At 41.4% G+C, this 19465-nt stretch overlaps 2 protein-coding genes across 3 annotated transcripts in view; one reads left to right on the top strand and one right to left on the bottom strand.

Moving 5' to 3' along the window:
- Nucleotides 1–112: 112 nt before the first annotated feature.
- Nucleotides 113–14344, top strand: erp44 (endoplasmic reticulum protein 44). Its single transcript, XM_049584453.1, has 11 exons — nucleotides 113–272; nucleotides 3885–3957; nucleotides 5517–5556; nucleotides 5918–6033; nucleotides 8651–8835; nucleotides 8952–9067; nucleotides 9163–9337; nucleotides 9567–9678; nucleotides 9781–9922; nucleotides 13182–13284; nucleotides 13377–14344. Exons 1-11 carry the CDS (start codon nucleotides 213–215, stop codon nucleotides 13485–13487), a joined length of 1233 nt encoding a protein of 410 aa, XP_049440410.1. The 5' UTR covers nucleotides 113–212; the 3' UTR covers nucleotides 13488–14344.
- Nucleotides 14345–16322: 1978 nt separating this feature from the next.
- Nucleotides 16323–19465, bottom strand: part of stx17 (syntaxin 17) — a 41043-nt gene continuing 37900 nt past the window's right edge. For both annotated transcript variants that reach the window (XM_049584455.1, XM_049584456.1), the window contains exon 7: nucleotides 16323–19026. In XM_049584455.1, the coding sequence (XP_049440412.1) occupies nucleotides 18772–19026 (255 nt within the window). In that variant the 3' untranslated portion in view covers nucleotides 16323–18771. The remainder of the gene's footprint in view (nucleotides 19027–19465) is intronic.

Genomic DNA, 19465 nt, shown 5'->3' with positions numbered 1-19465 from the left:
AACCGCCATAGTTGTAGTTTTCTCAGTCATTCGAGCCAGCCGCTTGGTTGATGTTGAAGACTACACTACCCAGAAAGCCACGCGAGTAGCAGGACGTTTCCGTGGTCACAGTGAGATTGGTTCGCCGTCGGTTTCCTGCTGCAGTAAGAAGAGCGGCGTCGAGACAACCTGGGAAGACTCAACACCACCACCTCCAATAATTATACTGTACAATGAAACTGTTAGCAATATCTCCCTCTCTCGATACCCGCTTCGTCACGGTTCTACTGCTGGTAAGGATAAATATCTTAGCTTGGGGATATGCTTTTTTAGCTGCGACAGCAAGCTAACGTTAGCGTAGTAACGTTAGTTAGCCTGCCGCTGGACAGTTAGCTGCTAGCTAACCGATGCTGGTATGAGACGTGGCTTTTAAAGTAGCCAAGGTGACTAGTGAGCCCGCTCAGTCGCTCCTGGGTGTGCAGTTATTTATCAGGTTCACCGAGGAGGCCTTTTGACCGGGTTTCACCAACCGACTCCCATAACTAATCAAGTTATCCAGCTGCAATGTCAACTTAGCCGGTAGTGTTGAGTAACGTTAGCTGTAGGGTTATAACAAGCCATAATCCTTCTTATATAATCGAGGTGTTACTTGCATAACACACCGTATATTCCAAACTTTTAAAAAATGACACAAAGTTGGGATCCTGTTAACTTTGTTGAGGAGGGATGAAGCCTCGAGCTAGCATTAGCTGATACCACCTACTGACAGTAGTGGGAAAAGTGCTAACTGCTAACATGGTTAGTTTAAGTGTTGTGTGTATTGAATATGTTTCTCTGCTGTGTTTGATCAAGCTTCATATATATTATTATATGGATGCACGATTTTATTGTCAGACCCTTGGTGTGTCTGTATGTGTCTCTGAAAGATGCTCGCCGGTTGGTGAATTCCTCTGTTGTGGCTCATTCTCATTGGCTGACAACCCGGAACAAGCCACAGCGCTGCTGCTCTGCTGTTGTGAGAGTTTGGGCCTGAAATGAAAACTTTAAACTTCTCTCCAAGTTACAGAGAAGTGTTGTCATCGGTCTAACCACAGCAACGGTGGCATTTCATGAGTATGCAGCTGTGTTATCTTATCTGATAAACAGGCACAGTGACAGTTTTTTCAGTGTTGAGGAACCAGGAAATACTTTCAGTAGCCTAGAGCTGAAATGATTACACTATTAAAGGATAAGTCAATAGTCAGAAAGTCATTTTTCATGTTTAGAAACTAAACAGGAATTGGCTCCTGCCTTTGAAATGTGAGGATTGATTTCTTACCCATATATAATTGTATATTAAATATGTTTTGGACTATTGCTTGGATGAAATTCAGTTCAGTTCAGCAGGACTTTCTTTATCACAAAGGAAATTCTTGAGTCAGAGAATGCTTCAGATTACAGTAACAGCAATTGTGGTTTACACATGTTCACAAACCAGTAAAAACAACCAGTGGGTTCCCCAGGTCAGGGTCACACACTGGGCCTAGTTTTTTAAAACAATAGAGTGTTAAGTATCAGTCAAAATATTCAAACTATACAAGAAATAAAGTGTTTCAGGAGCAAAAAGAAAAAAGTAAGTACAAAGAAGCCATTTCAAGACGTCACCCTGGGCTCTGAGAAGTTGCGATGGGAATTTTATTTTACATTTTTGACATTTCATAGACCGAGTTATTAACATATATTAGAAATAACAGTTAGTTTCAGCTTTAATTTTACACTAGGAAACATTTACACAACACTAAACCAAGGGAAGGACAGTGGCAGTTAAACTCTAACTACTGGTTTGCATGTGAGCAAAACTAAATTTACATGTGTGATTCCCCTGTAAAGCATGAGGCAGTGGACGGCCTGGTTAATTCATTGTGCTGAAAAAATGTGGCTTCCTTGGAACCTATATTGACACTGCTGTTTGTCACAGCCTCAAAGAAGGCGGCCTTCATGTATCCTGTTTGAAGAGGATCTTGAGTCAGCACAGATAAGAGCAGATATAGAGAGAGTGCGTGCATACTTTTAAAATATTGTGATGTAATAGAAGTGTTGACTACAGTGGCTTATGTTAAAAAGGGGCAGTGTGTGTCATGACCATGATGCAAAAGGCTATCAGATTGCACTTGCAGCCACAGTTAAACAGTTAAGTAAAAGTTCTGACAGTGCCGTTTTCTTTGGTCTCCTGTCGTGATGTCCACTTTGTTAAACACAGGCCCTTAAATAAAAAGAGTTAATTCAGGCTACAATTGCCTTTTTTATCGGCATCTCTGTGTTTACAGTTGGCAGTCAGCACCTTTCCAACATCGGTGTTCTTTCTCCCATTTCACCCTCCACTGAATGTCATTTTAGCCTTTAAATTTTCTCCGTGCCGATCTCTTTCATACAAGATTCTGGTGATCAGAGCTGGAATTCAGAACTCCCCAGCTGGTTCGCATCATAATTACACCCTTATTCTTTAAAGTGATCCAGAAAGGGAGATACACAAAAGAAAACTAGACCGCTGCAAGATTAGTTTCCTACCACAGAATGCTAGAATTAGACTGACCATCGATCTAGCTCATGTTCTCTAACAGATAAGATGTCAGAGAAAATGTCTGACAAAAAAAAAAAAAACAGGATGTATGTAAAAAGAATGTGCAGCGTCATTGTGTGTAACGGCCACCTTATTTGAGCAAGAGGTAGAGTGACTAAAAGAATAAGAGCGCAAATACAGTACACGCAGCCTCAATTAAGCCTCAGGGCGTCTCACTCTCTATGATGTGGTGATGAGTTGAATCATACAGGTGGAGTTCATAATCAGTGCTGGCGATTTATTTAAAGTTGACAGCTGATGTAGTTTGGCCACTGTTGGAGGTATGTGAGCTCAACACGATGTAAGAAATGGATGATGCTCCACTGTTGCATGTTTTGTGAGACTTTTTGGCGGCATATCAGAGTTCCAAATACTGTGTGGATACTTAAAGGAGGGAGAGGTACGCATATACTTCAACAGGTTCTGGACAAACAAGAAGTAATAAGGAGAAAAAATAAAAGAACTTTTCAGGGGCGTCCTACTCCTAACCATACATTTTTTCCATTAGTTTATCAATATAACCTTAGCTAATTGGCCAGTATCATGAGAGGAGCACTCAAATGTTAAAATATTTGCATATGTGCTGTTTTGTAACACATGCCATCGTGTCCATGTGAACATGTATGGAAGTACAGTCCACACTTAACAGGATACAAGGAAAAAACAGGTTATGCAGAAAATCATGAGAGCATTAATTACTTTATTATAATTAATAATTGTTTTCTGTATTAGCCCAGGACCAGAACAACTGACTGCGGGAAAAAAGCCTGGGGCAGACCCAGGAAACACCGGAGAGATTATACTTCTTTTTTCCTGGGGCATACTGGGGATCCCACTGGAGGACTTAGAGAGAGAGATTTGCTGGTTAAAACCACACCTTGCCTGCTCTGTACACCCTCTCCATTATAAACATAATTATAGCATGCAGCTAGAAATATAAAGTTTTAAAGAATATAGTTTTCACTGTGTTTGACAATGATAGCACTGCATGAAGCAACTCCATTGCATTTCATGTGTGCTTCTAAAGTATGAGGTTAGTACCATAGTATTACCACTCTGAGAGCTGGTGTTCAGTTGAGTCAGTCTCTGGAAATGCTGGTTTGCAGTATGCGGACAGGCTTGTTGGTTCACTCTTTAGTCTTTTTAGTTCAGGATTACCCCCCTGGGGAATAATAAAGTCTTATGTTATCTGTCAACTGTCTTCAGGGTCTTTTCTCCGCTCCCCCACATAGTTGTCTTCGTAACCAGCTTGTCTGTGGTTTTGTGTTTTAATTGCTGATCTATCTCCTCCTGTGTGTGCCTGCAGGTGATGGGCCTCTCTACACCCGGACAAGCAGAAATCACCAGTCTGGATTCAGCCAACATAGATGACGTCCTAAGTAAGGCATCACACTTTACACTTCAAAGGCTCTTAAAGGAATAGTTTGACATTTTGGAAAATACGCTTATTCACTTTCTTGCTCAAAGCTGGATGAGAAGATCAATAAAACTCTCATGTCTGTTCATTCGATATGAAGCTACAGCTGGTTGGCTTAGCTTGGCATAAAGACTGGAAACAGGGGCAAACAGCTTATATCCTTGAATTTTTGTCTCATCTAGCTCTTGGGAAGGAGATATTCAGACAGAAGTCGTCTACCATTTTGCCTCACTTGTCTTTAAGACACGCATATTAAATTTCCATCTTTGTTACATCCACCAATGATATTTTGTTGTCATTCTGCCTTGTCAGACTGTTTGTCTCTCTGTTAGTTAGCAGCATATCAAATCAATCATGGGATTTGGTCGCCAATGAGAAACTTGGCCCATTACACAATTGGCTGTTGGTGTGAATTGCACCATTAAAAGTTTTTTTTCCGGGGCGTCGGTGGCTTAGTGGTAGAGCAGACGCCCCATATACAAGATTGTTGCCGCAGCGGCCCGGGTTCGAGTCCAGCCTGTGGCCCTTTGCTGCATGTCATCCCCTCTCTCTCTCTCCCCCCTTCACACTTAACTGTCCTGTCAAATAAAGGCAAAAAATGCCCAAAAATATCTTTAAAAAAAAAAAAAGTTTTTTTCCCCCCTGGATTCCTTCCAACATATACAGTCTGTTCATATCGGCTAAACTCATTGCTGCATTTGTCACCACTCCTCCCACAAATTTATCCAGTATTCAGTTTTATTTAAGTTTAATTTAAGTTAGTTTTATTTAAGGTTTTCTGTGAAACCACGCAGTGAACTACATCTCTTATCTTGCTTGATTTACGTAACCAACACCAGCTAGCTAGCTATCTCGGTAACTTAGCTGTGTTCCCAGCACAAGTGTAACATTATCTTACCCAGTGTGTCAAGTGACTCCTGGTCTTTTAAGCAGCTCAGAAGGGAAAGAACGAGCAAGATCCGTTGCTTGTGTGAGTATATCCTCTTACTTAATACACAGGCACCTAGCTTCAGTGAGAGAGGAAGTCATGACGTCACTTACGCGTCTTGTGTAGTTTTTCTAAAGACATATTTTTATAATCTTATACTCCAACAGACAAACTGCGAGTTTCCTGACTTGCAAAATTATCTTTTAAATCGACAAACATCACACGTGTACTTTTTGGCACAATTTAATCAGGATCAGAAGGTTATTTTTCTCTCGCCATTAACAACCATACATATTTTTCCCGAAAAATAAGTTGCCATGGTGGTTCACCAGAAGGGGAGAGTGTTTACCTCACTATAGGTAGTGTGATAGATAAATGTACACGGCCTTGAGTCACTGGTAATAAATTTGGGGTTTTTTTGTAAGTGCTTTCATGTTTTTTTTGTTTTTTTTTTGTTTTTTTTTTGTCTTTCAGTAACAGAAAACTGAGGGCTTTAATAAGCCTAATTAATTCACAAGCAAATATACATTAACGAGTGTGTTTAGTAATGGCTTACATTTATTTCCTGTTTGTGTGTGTGTGTTTCCTTGCAGATAATGCTGGGGTGGCATTAGTCAATTTTTATGCAGACTGGTAAGTGTGTTGTTTCTCCTTCTGTATATATATTATATTGAGGATGTTTAAATTAGTTTTGCTCATGATGCAGACGTTTCCTATGAATGCTACATGGTGCAATAAGTGTAATTAGATTGCCGTCATCCACAGTAGAGATTTTGTTGATTTATTTTTAAAGGATTTTTACACAGTGTGTCTGTTTTAATCTCATTTGGTCTAATTAATGGATGTGTAATGGAGCTGTTGGAGGCAAAAATCATTTGTCAACATTGTCAAATACTGCGAAATGTAGTCCAATGGATCTAAAAATCTATTTAATTTACTTACAAATCATGGGAATTCATTTGGCCTCACACCACTTCTCCTAACCCTCTCACAGGTGCAGATTCAGTCAGATGCTCCATCCAATTTTTGAGGAGGCATCTAACATAGTGAGGGAGGAGTTCCCTGAAACCAAGCAGGTGGTGTTTGCCCGTGTCGACTGTGACCAACACTGTGAGTATTACTGTTTTAAAGGGCTGCGCAATTAATCAGATATCAATTTCATTCACGGTTTTAACTTCCTACAACTACTGAACATGATCGACTGGGATATTGACATATAGAGTGCGTGCTCTGCTCACAGAAGATTCTGCTGCCACTCAAATCAGGTGCTTCCTAAAGTAATACCAGCCTCCACTTTTAGGGAGCTGTCGTGCAGCTGTGTGCGCACCCTGCAGTGGCAGCTTGCGAAAAACTTCCCTGAGTGTTGTGGCTGTAGTCCAAAACAGAAAAGTAATGTACAAAAGAGAGCAGACAGGCAAAATGAAAATGTCTAGAGCAGAAGGTAAAGAGCTAGTTCCTCGAAACATATCATTTGTTGTTGGAAAGTATTTCGAATTTGGGCCTAGTGACGCTAAAAGGGATACTTTGCATTTTTTTGAAATTTGGTTGTATGTGGTACATATCCATAGTCAGTATATTACACACGGTAGATGTCAGCACACTCCCAGTTTGGAGAAGCATTGCACTGCGATGGATGGAGTTCAGGAAAAAAATGTATTTTAGCCACCTAAAAAAGGTCCCACTTAAAAAAGATTTAATGTCAGTTTAAGTGTACGCTGTATTGAGAGTATTTTCTCTGCTTTACTTTTACATCAGACAGCCCGCTCTGATGGGGAAGCTGTTAAAGGCCTCAGTTCCCCATCTATGCTCTCGTCAAAGCCACCAGACTCCATTTAGAAAAACAGTAACTGGAGTTGCTGGCCTACTGCTGCCTTGAACAGTTATTTTGTTTGTGTTATTGCGTGTCTTTGGTAAATCTGAACTAACCCTTTAAGTGCCAAAGTCACACAGTAACACAACCAAAACAACTGTTCGAGGCAGCGTTCGACCAGCAGCTCCTGTGTTCACTTAAATCAGGGTTGTCTGGCTATGAAGAGAGCAATATAACGACCCAATTTTTCATTTGAAAATCACTGCCTGACATAAAGGTAAAGCAGCGAAAATATTCTTAATATAGCGTACACTTAAACTGATACTGATTTTCTTTCATGTGAGACTTTTTTAGGTGGCTAAAACACATGTTGTTGCTTAGATCTGGGGGTGTGCTGACACCTACTCTACATAATACACTGTCTGTGGATGAGTACCCCATACAACCCCACTCGAAAAGATCTGAACTAGTCCTTTAATCAAGAGCCAGTCATATGCAATAGGTGCTTGAGACTTGTGTCTCTGCCACAAAGCAACACATTCAAGTTGTTTAACCACCTTGAAACACCACAACCTGCAGTATAATGAATGTATGAAAGCCAAGAAGAATAATGTCACTAACATTACCTCACTAGACCCCCGTCCTTGTACAACACTAACTCAGACATCCATAAGAGCAACGCTGTATGGCACATCACTGTATCCATCCAGCTCACAAAGACAGATTGAGATCACATAACTAATCACATTCCATTTGTGTGTCCCATACACATTGTTTTCCTTTGGTTGCATTCTGTGATGGCATTTTTATTTTTCGTTTGCCTTTTATATTGGGTACAGTTTAATTAATATTTTGCTTCTGGGAAATGCACTGTTAAAAAAGGGCCAGTCTCATTTGCAAAGATTTGTACATTAGCAAGAATGTAGCACGACGTGAAAGTGAAGGCAGTGCTCTATTACATTTTTTTAAATATAAAATTGCAATAAAATATTTTTTATTGGGATTAAATTATAATCTCAATATTAATCAAAATAATTCTGATAATCATTTTGGCCATAATTATGCAGCTTTACTGTTTTATTAGTTTTTAGCATTCTTTAATATTGTCAGGCAAAGTGCCAAACGACATACAGATGCAGGAGTTTAACCTGTAACATGTAAAATAATGAGAAATGCCCATCACAAGTTACCAGAGCCAGTACCATTCATTTATTTGATCAGCAGCGAAACTATTTATTTTGTTAATGATGTGAAAAAATTTAACTAATCTTAATAATTTGAAACTGAAAGCGGAAAAGGTTTTCATTTTTTCCTACCTTAAGGGTTAATTGTCCAAATTATTATTAGTATTAATATGTGGGTTAGTTGTTTATGGCGATCTAAGTGCCTGAACTACCATAACACTGTCATTTTATTTATAAACTTCACCAAAAAGGCACACATACACACTCCCTCTTACTATATTTGATGCACATATGTACACATAGATGCCCAGGACACCAAAGCACAGACACATAAACCGCCAGCCTCAGCCTTTTGAGATAAAGCAAATTAAAGAGAATTATTGATGACCTGCAAACTGTTTGAAGACTAATGACAAAACTGCTGCTTCCTGTGAAGACGGGAGGCTTAGAGACACCCCGCAGGGAGATTGACACCTGCCACATGCACACACACACACACACTCATTCAGTGTGTGCAGAGAGAATATTTACTCTTAGCGGGGGGCAGCTTTCATGTGGGAGATCAGAGCTCAGAGCTGACTGAAGGCAGTGTTTTCAGACCGAGGTTTAACCGCCGTCTCTGTCACTTCTCCGCTCCTCATCCACCCATCCCCATGTGTTTTTCGCTCAGCCTCTCCCTCTTCATCAATTGATTTGTCCTTCTTTACTTAACTTCTCCTCTGCTTCCGTGCAGCGGACATAGCCCAGCGGTATCGCATCACCAAGTATCCGACATTGAAGTTGTTCCGCAATGGGATGATGATGAAGAGGGAGTACAGGGGTCAGAGGTCGGTGGCGGCCATCGCTGACTTTATCCGCCAGCAGCAGGTCGACCCTGTGAAAGAGATACAGTCAATGGAGGAGATTAACACTCTGGATGTGAGTGCAAACACACGCACACACCGTGTCTATAAATTATCACAAACTTCAACAGAGTCATTGTAAAATAAAACTGTATCCTTTCTTTTCTTAACACTTTTTTTTTTATTTCGCAGAGGAGCAAGAGACACATCATAGGCTATTTTGAAAGCAGGGACACAGACAGCTACCACACATATGAAAAAGTTTCCAACATCCTTCGAGATGACTGCACATTCTTGGCTGCTTTTGGGTGAGACACAACACCACCTTTTATTTTAGGCTTAGTTTTAATCCTTTAATTTCTGTTTGTCTTTTGAACTTCCCTTATCTGCTTTACTCTTATAGCTCCGTATCTGAGGCCGAGCGCTTCAGTGGAGACAATATAATCTACAAGCCTGTCGGGGAGGGCGTACCTGACATGATCTACCTCGGCTCACTCACCAACTTCGACCTGACCTATGCTTGGGCCCAGGACAAGTGTGTGCCTCTGGTCAGGGAGATCACCTTTGAAAATGGAGAGGTTCGTTAGCTGCTTTTTCATATAGAGCACTGTCAGCTTGATCTGTTGCTTTTTTGGTCTAATAAAATGGATGTTTAAATCTGGATATGTAGATGTACATAGAGATGTTTACACAACAAACAGCCTGGAGGGTATTAATGGAGTCTGTGGGTAGTCCATCTGCTGAGCCACGGAAAGGCCCTCACTCCATCTGTCCTTGACGCTTTGTGTGTGTGTTTGTGTTTTTCAGGAGCTGACTGAAGAAGGAATTCCTTTTCTCATCTTGTTCCACGTTAAAGAAGACGGAGAGAGCTTAGAGAAGTTTCAACATGAAGTGGCTCGCCAGCTCATCAGTGAGAAAGGTGAGCTTGTGTGTATTGGCAGCATGTGAATATTAGTTACTCATGAGCCAAACAGCCTTGTGTACAGAAGTATTGTTCGTGACCCTGGTGTCTCCTCCTCAGGGTCTATAAACTTCCTGCACGCGGACTGCGAGAAGTTCCGCCATCCTTTGCTCCATATCCAGAAAACTCCTGCTGATTGCCCCGTCATTGCTATAGACTCATTCAGACACATGTATGTCTTTCCTGACTTTAAAGACCTCAGGTGAGTACCGCCTTTCACATTCTCTTTAAAATGTGGTTGTGCATGACGATATGTGAGCATGTGTGCAGCACATAGACTGTATAAAAGGTGGACATAACTACTGTGACATCACCCATCGGTTTACAAGGGCTGTTTTGAAGCCTTTTCAGTCTTCGCCATCTTGGCTTTTTGGAGCCAGAAGTGACCATATTTGGACAGGAGGGTAGAGCTGTGGAGGAGCAAGGGTTGGATCTGACTCACAGACTGTAGTAACGCCCTGCAGACAGCCTGTGACTCAGGCAGCCCCACCCTTGAATATGTGTAACTTTAAGCCTTAGTGAAATGTAAACACGTGAGTTGTAAAAACAATTCACCCCAGCACAGTTATTACTGAATTACTGAAATTAGCTATACAGACCAAAACTGTTTTTGGTACCAGGCTGTAAACATGTTTATTTCTGCTGTAACGTTGGACATTTTAACATGGGTGTCGCATGGAAATTGACTCACTTCCTAGAGCCAGCCTCAAGTGGCCATTAGAGGAACTGCAGTTTTGTTACTTCCACATTGGCTTCATTTTTAGCCTCATAGGTTGCCAATTGGTGCAGCATTGTCGTCCTTCAATGACTACATGAACATGCACAAAAGATTCCTATTTTTACCTTAATTCCAAAAAAGACAATATTTCTACTAAGCTGTTTACGTGACTAATGAAAATGAATATTCCACTAATGTTCCCCATTACATGCAACTGTGCGTACTCTAATTAACATGCCCTAACATATCGTTAAAGATAAGGTAAGATATACTTTATTGATCCCCAGTGGGGAAATTGAAGTATCACAGCAGCACAAGACAAAAAGACATTAAATAGAATAAGATAGAAGAAAAAAATAAATAAAAAATAATGATCGATTAAATTAAAGCTAAAATGAAAAAAAAAATTGCTACATCAAGATGAATAAAGTGACTAAAAATGGCAAAGTGTCGAATAAAATAATACAATAAAAGTCATCAATTTATGATGTCAGTTATGAAGAAGTGGAACGACGGTCTTGAAAAGGTTGTCATTGCACTTATACAAAAACCTGTTAATATCCGAGTCTTTTATAATGTTTAAAAGTAGGTGTGTTTCGCTTTCCAACCAGAAATATAGGCATCTCAACTGTTGGCAAGGCAGAGCTGACAATAAACGCAAGAGACCGTGTGTCGCAGAACCCCAGCTGAGATGCATATTCAAAATGTGCTGTATACATGTCTAAAGAATGCTCCAAAAGCCTGAATAATACCGGCAGATCCCACATGTCTTAACCAAAAAATACTACATTTAGAATAATGCCTAATTCAGAACATCCTAACTAAATATGCCGTTTACAAGACCTGTAACAAATTTAGAATACTGTCAGACTCTGAATTAAAATGGAATATTACCACCATGTGTATAACTCCCTGTAAACATTTCAAAACATTTTTTTCAAAAAACTGGGGCTGGTAATTGTTCCAAGCAAAAAGAAATAGCCAAACATAAATGAAAACTTAACACAAACGCAGCTGTAATTAACAAATGAATCATCCACATGTCAAATCAGTCTGATACATTCAGCGTTCTTTAGACATTTTTGAGCAATTATTGCCAGATTCTGATACCGTATGTGAAATTGTTCATAACGAGATCTCCTTAAATAAAGTTAATTTCATTACACACACACACACACACACACACACACACACACACACACACACTATAATCCACAGTGCACTCAACAACAGAGAAATGTCACACCTCCTAAAATCTGTCCTTTATGAATGGGCCAGGACACCGGAGCTAATGTGACATGATTTGGCACGTGCAATAAGTGCTAAACTAATCCAGTCTAATCTAATTTAATCTTATTTATTCTGCCCCCCACCACTTGGCCTCCCCCAGTCCCCAATCAGAGTCTGATCAGATAGACAGAAGCCCTGAGGACTGACCAGCCCTCCACAACCTAATTACATCACATCACCACCGCATGTGGCACACAGCTTGTAATTACGTTAGTGCAGTGTATGTTATATATATACATGTGTGTGTCTTTGCATGTGTGCGTGTGTCCACATGCTGCTCTGACACACGGGGTTAGAAGTGACTGGGGACCCGCTCCGCGTCTGTGATATGACAACAGCTCATGACCTGTCGTTAATAAGCACAGTTCAGAGGTCAGCGTTGATATGGATTAATGCTGCTTCATGACTCGTCCGCAGGGACTGATGTCCTCTGTCGCTGCCACCAGCAGTTTTGTCTCATATCAACTCATATCTCATGTCTTTGTTGCTGAACTTTGTGTCGGAATGCCTTCGTGAAACACACAGTTATTGGGCCTTATGTGAAAACTACTCATATATATTTTGCCACTTGGCCCAGGATTTAATGAACACATTTTTCTGAAGACAAAGAGAAAAGGTAATCCTTTCCATATCCACTCTTCTATTGTGGGGGTTCAGGAAGCAGCCAGCGCCTTGTCAAGGCTTTCTTGCAAGCAGATATCAAAATACCAAACGTATATTTGTCAGAACGCTTTTAAGTATCATTTTTAATGTTCTACGAAATTCTGTCCAGAAAGGCCTAATAACTGGACACTCCCAGAATACATGCCAGTGATTGGCTTCCTGAAACCCACACAGTCTCCAACATTCAGCGCCCCCTCCAGCAAAATGTGCTTTCTGCTTTGGTGTGATAAAAAAACAAATAAAACAGGATATATAGATTTAATGATAGATCAGGGACCTCATTTAACAACAGCAAAACTGTATCAAAGCATCCATTTAAAAACTCTCACACAATTCGTGCAGTGTAATCCAAGTCTCATTTATCCTGTCATGCTCAGAACTTCCCAAACACATGCACTATCACAAAAAAAAACCCTTAGGGGCCACGTCCCCTAAAGTTTTTTTCTGAGGCCAGAGTATTTTTTTAAAAGTTATACAATGAGAGGAGTACCTGGCGTTTTTCTCCTTACATTTGGTTGATATTTTTGTGAATGACACTTGCCTTAAACAGAGCCCTGTGAAACAGTTTGGAGGGGTTAGATCTCACAAACACACACATACCTAGTTGGCACCTGTCAGGCTGAAATGATCCTGTTATAACAAGTTAGTGCAAATGAGAACGTTTTATTGAGTCAAACTTATTTCTACAAACACTTGTATGAACAAGCCTTACCGAAAAAAGTTAGAGATTTAAGAGCTGAGAAAGTTTTCTTTAAAATACCCAATGTGTGTTTCTGTGTGTTTCTTCCAGCGTCCCTGGCAAGCTGAGACAGTTCGTGTTGGACCTTCACTCTGGAAAGCTACACCGAGAGTTCCACCACGGTCCCGACCCCACAGACAGCACGCCCGGACAGGTCCGACAGCAGCATCAGCACGCACTACAGAGTCACTGAAAGCCAGTTTGTGCTATATCATGTAAAAACTTTGTTCTGACTTTCTCCCCCAGGAGGAGACGGGAGGAGAAGTGGCCAGCAGCCCTCCAGAGAGCTCGTTCATGAAGCTGGCGCCCAGCGAGACTCGCTACACCATCCTCAGACGGGACCGCGACGAGCTGTGACCTCACCGGCCTTCCAGTGATCCTGTGACTCAATGCCACGCCCCAGGGTCAGGGAGGGGGTTAGGGTTGGGACAGGCCAGCGGGACAGAACAGCAACACCCAACACCCTTACTGAAGAGAGAGAGATGGAGAGGAGGAGGAGAATGAAGAGGAAGAAGGAGAAAAAGAAGAACAGGAGGAAAAGAGAGTTCAGTCCACGACACAACCATGTTGGAATAACCTATATTTTCATAACTCTTTCACGTACAGTTTTTATTTTGGATCAAAAAGAAGGGGGGTAAAGAAGAAATCGTGTGTGGGCAGGGGTTAGGGGCATCAAGAGAAGTGTTTTTACTTTTATTTTTTGGAGCTTGTAAATACGTTTGTGCTACATGGGAGTCTCATTGTTGGTCTAAATTAAATGCAGATTTTTCTTTATTTTATTCCTTTCTTTTACATCACCCGGCTTTTTGTAGAAAAAAAAAACAAAAAACAGAACAGTTCCCTCACTCCAGTTGTACGGTTCTTATCTGTGGGTAGTCCAGTTCAGCCTGATAGGAGACGCTTGTTTAGTCTCACTGACCTCATGGCTGCATCTCAGTATGACCAACTCTAGTCTAATTCATTTGTATAGCACAACTTATAACAATATGCCTGCTTGAAGTAGCTTTATCTCCATATCTTCTCCACACACACTGAAGGAATAGAAAAGTATTTTGGAAATGCTTTGTAGGGTTAACATACTTTAAACCATGACAGAAGATAAAGAGACGGAGCTACTCCAGCCTGTTGAGATGCACCCCTTCTCTCCCTGGTACTAAATGGTTATAGATTATGATGTCTCTTACAGTGCTTATAAAAAGTATTGCCTCCTCGAACCTTTTTGTGTGTCGCTGTTTCACAACACTGAATTGCAGTGGATGTAATTAGGATTTTATTTTTGTCAACAATCAAGAGAAAATACTGTAATGTGAAAGTGAATGTGCCTTTTTGGCCATCATACTAAATTTAGTAGAAGCCTTAAAGGGATAGTTCAGATGTTTTGAAGTGCGGTTGTATGGGGTCTGTGTTTCCCATATGGTAGTGATCAGTCGGCACATCCTCCAGTTTGGAGAAGCAGACTGGAGTCTGACACAGAAGCTAAGCAGTGTACTGCTGTGTACACTGTATTGAGAAAATAGTCACTGCTTTACATTTCAATTACGCAGCATGTTTCGATCGGGGAGCCATAAGCGGCGTCACTTCCCCATCAGACTCCATTGAAAAAACAGTGATTTTAACTTGCTGAACACAGGAGCTGCTGTTCTACTGCTGCTTCAGTCAGTTAGTTAGTTTGTGTTATTGTGTGACTTTGGTGAATCAGAACCACTCCTTTTAAATGCCAAAGTCACACAATAACACAAACAAACTACGTGATTGAGCCAGCAGTAGAGCAGCAGCTCCTGTGTTCAGCAGCATTAAATCAGTTTTTGTCAATGGAGTCTGGCCTATAAGAGAGCGATATAATGGCTTTGTTTTCCCATTTGAAATCCCTGTCTAACTCAAAGGTAAAGCTTAGAAAATAGTCTAAATATAGCTCACACTTCAACTGATTGATGATTTTAGGTGGCCAAAATATGTTGGACTCCAGTTTGATTCTCCAGATTGGGAGTGTGCCAACTGACATCTACTGTAGGTAATGTACACTCTGTGGATAAGTACCCCATACAACCCCACTTCAGAAAATCTGAACCATCCATTTAAACTGCACAATACCAGAAAAGAACACACCATCCCTGTCATGAAGCCTGGTGGTGGCAGCATCATGCTGTGTGGAGGCTTCTCTGCAGCGAGCCCTGGACGGCTTGTCAGTGTAGAATTGATGCAGCAAAGTGCAGAGAAATCCTGGTAAAAGCAACTAAAGATGTATATTTCACAGCAAGACAACCCAAACATGAAACCAAATCTACACAGGATTTCAAAGAATTAGTGTCCAGATGTGTAAAGCTGTTACAGGTCTTTTGAAGTAGACCATAAGGCTGTAACTGTTGCCAAAGGTGCCTCTATTAAGTACTGTCTTGAAGGACATGAATACTTATGCAATCAGGAGTTCTGTTATTTTTGTACCCAAGAAATGTTTCTGTTTAGTCTCTAAAATGCTGATTACCTCCACTACTGCACAACATTAAAAGTAAAAGGGGGCTGGATACCTTTTTAAAGGCACAGTATTTGCCATAACACTTCTTGAGTTGTGTTCCCGGGGATCAAGTAGAGGAGAAAAAAAAAATGTTTTTGCAACGATGTACTTTAAAAATGATTAGGAATTTATGAAATGGCTGTTGTTTTTGCTGTTACCTGTTGTCAAATGTGTCATCATGCTGGGGGAGAAAAGATGGTGGCCTTCCCGGTGTTTTAAAAAAAAGCCGAGAGACGAGAGGGGAAAACCCGTGTGATGAACGGTGGAAATTTACAGTCTGCCACTTTATACAAGTTCTCTTAAAACTGGTTTTGTCTCTTTATATGTCTTTGAGGTTTTGGTACAAGTCTAGATCCCTGAGATCCCCTGAGTGTGAATGAATCCAGATTATGAATACGGGGACCCATTGCTAAGGTTGTACTGTGTGTCCTGCCCTTCCATAGAGGCCAACAGATGCCTGCATAGTGACATATCAGCCCACATACAAGAGAGCAACGGGGGGGAGCGTGATGCCATTTCTAAACCAGTCATCTCAGAGGGGAAGAAGAGTTAAAAAAATGAAAAAGTAAATTAAAAACCATTTTACAGGATGTTGTGTTGCCTGGTGCTTTGTACGTCCGTGTCTGTGAACTCTACCAGTGTCATTTACTGTGATATTTATCCAATGACTGACATCACCGTTGAAAAGAAACATTTTATTTGGCAGAAAACCAGCAGCAGTGTCATCAATACATGGCAGGTTCCCCCACTCCAGTCCCTGAAGTGATGTGGCACTTTGGCGCTTTATGTGCAATTTTGCTCTCACACTTGTCAGAAACAACTCTACCTATACACAGTATAACTTGTACAGACACTGAAGCAGAACCACTTTAATTTACATTAAATGTAAAACCATAGTGACGCTGGGCACAAAAACCTTTTCTCAATATCCTCTTTCTTATTGCAGTCTCAGTAGTGCAGCCATTCACATTTGGACATTTTCTGTATAAAGGAACACTGAGGCATGATCACTGCTAAACAGAAACCCTGGTGAGAAAGAATAACCTGAAAAAAGATGCTAGCTTATGAAACAACAGGCCTCATTCACTCATGTGCATGGAAATGTTCTTACTTTGCGCACAAAATAAGTGTATGCAAAATTACAATCAGATTCATGATACATGCGTCAGTGAATCAGAATCACTCTAAATTGACAGGCGTGTGCCCTATTTGCAATCAGCATACGGCCACGCCCCCATTTCTTTACATAGGAAATTTGTTTGCCTCAAGGTGAATCACAGAGAAAGCGGTGAAGTTGATTATTAGCAGTCAGAAACAGCTGATAAGCCATTCGTCACTCTCTTCAAACATGTTATGTTGGTTTTGAAGATGTGCCCTCTCCTGAAGGCACAGGCTGCAGTATCATCTGAAAAGGCTGCATATCCTAACACCTGCTCGGAGGTAAATCAGATTTTTTTTTATGTACCCTTTACATATGTGCAATTTTATGGCACTAGAAATTGGTGTAATGAGCCGTCAAGTCAATAAAAATGAAAACAACAGTTGACTCTAACTGGCTAGTCCAGTGGTTCACAACAGGGTCCACTCTGGGTCACTCGTGGTCCCACTTTTGGACCATGACCTACCAGTTGGGAACCACTGGGCTACGTGACCCGTTATGCATGTTATATATAGGTTAATTTTGCTACTCTTCAATCAGTTTGCTGCACAACATCCAGGTCTGGTGGCTTATTTGGCAATTACCCTTGTTAACGCCGTCCCAACCCAACAGCGTTGCTGTGGAAACATGGTGCCCACCGTCTGCCGTCCCCCAAGTCTCCCTGGTGAGTAAGCGGCTCAATTTTAAGCCACAAACCCCTTAATGGTATTCCCGGGGTCACTGAAAACCTAGAAAAGTCACAGAATTTCACCATCACATTTTCCAGGCCTGGAAAAGTGAGTATCATTGAAAATTTTGGTTAAGTAATAAAACTGTGTTGCTTAGATAACCATCACATAGTGCTACACAACTGCAAATTTATCATCTGTAGCCGTCAATTTAACATAGCTCTAATGACCCCTGATGTGTGACAGCATTTTGTTCACCATCACGCACGTTTCTCCATTTTCTGTCCAGCTAGAAGGAATTATGTTTGACTCTGATATGTCCTTTAAAAGTCATGGAGAAGTTTTGAAATTTCATCCACAAAAATATGTGGGAACCCTGCCTTTAGCTTTGTTACCTACTGTTAGCACCGTTAGCAGTGGCTGTACAGCTAACGATGCTAACTTAGTTGACAGTGCTAAAGGGGTTTGGCAGCTCAAAATGAAGCCACCTGATCACCAAGGCTACCTGGGGGGAAGAGTCACAAACCCCCCTTACCACTGTCAACTATGTTAGCACCAGGCTAACATTAGCGATCAGTGGAGCCTGGAGAGTGGGCAGTGGGCATGTTAGCGCAGCTAGCTTCCTGTCTGCCACCAAAGCCTATGGAAGATAAAATAAAAAGCAGCATATTTACATCAACAAAACACTGACACTAACATTTCTTTGAATTCTACGTTTTCTACGACACTCGGGCCTTAATCAGTTGAGCGTACGCATGGTCTGAAGCAGCTCTAAATTTGTTCGCGGAATACCAGCAAATTCAGGTAAGAAATTTTGAATGAATTCCAGCTTTGTGCATAAAATATTTGTACGCACGGTTTAAGCACATATTGTTTGTGAATGAGGCCCAGTGTTCTTATTCGTGATAGTATTTGACAGAACGGTTGTGTACGACTTGATTTATTTGGTGCCAAAGCAGACACACTGAGCCAACTGGACACGTAAAGATGTAGTGTATATAACTACTTGGTTGTGTTCAGAATAAAATGTCAGTAGTCGTGTGTATAAATGAGATTAGTATCCTCACAGACAATCCATTCACACGCCAACATCAAAGTATCTGACTCTTAAATAAAGCTGTTATGACAGAATTGTTTTACGACAGTGCTCAGTAACAGCAAAGCTCAGTGAAGTCTCGAGTGTCTTTAAGGCAACATGACACCGCCTGCAGGCCTGGTTTGTGCTTCTGACTGGTCAGTCAACCGTGAAGCCTCGGTGATTAGTCAGCATCTGAGGTCGGAGGAATAACCAGAACTGCTGGGTCATTTGTCCTTGTTCGACTCGGGCTCGGGTGGTGCTTCTGGAGGCGGTGCTGTCAGTTGTTTCATCTGGATATCCACTCGGGCTTTGCGGTGTTTCTGGACCAGGTTGCCGCCCGCAAACCCCAAAGCGCCCCCTCCCAGAGCAGCAGCCACCCCTGCCGCTTTGAAGCCAGCCAGCAAGCCCAGTGGACCTGCTATTACACCGCCAAGCAGCGCCCCGGCAACCGGCAACACCGCCAACTTGTAGCCCACCGCCTAGAGAGACAGGACGAAGAGACACGTTCTAGTTTAATTTAACATCCTCACACACACACACACACACACACACACACACACACACACACACACACCCCTTTGGAGGCATTATTACTTTGTGGCTTCAAGACAGTCTGCGATAGAGTTGGACGTGTCTATCCTTTCATGATCACACATCGACCCGCGGAAGGAGGAAGAAGAAGAAAAAGACACAAACAAGCCTGCATGTGTAAATGTAAATCAACGCTTCCATAGCTGCATCAAAGAGTTTTCATTATCTCCATTTAGGAGAAATCAGAGAGATGCGGCCTGTGTGTTATTACGGCTGTTATCATCAGAGTGGAAGGTGCTCTTTGCTGATGACAATTAATGACACACACACACACACACACACACACACACACACACACACACACACATTCTTGTACTTGCTGCTTAG

The sequence above is a fragment of the Epinephelus fuscoguttatus genome, linkage group LG8 (assembly GCF_011397635.1).
Source record: "Epinephelus fuscoguttatus linkage group LG8, E.fuscoguttatus.final_Chr_v1".
NCBI lineage: Eukaryota > Metazoa > Chordata > Actinopteri > Perciformes > Serranidae > Epinephelus > Epinephelus fuscoguttatus.
Note: the sequence above shows the minus strand (reverse complement) of the source record. Positions and strands in the feature narration are given on the sequence as shown.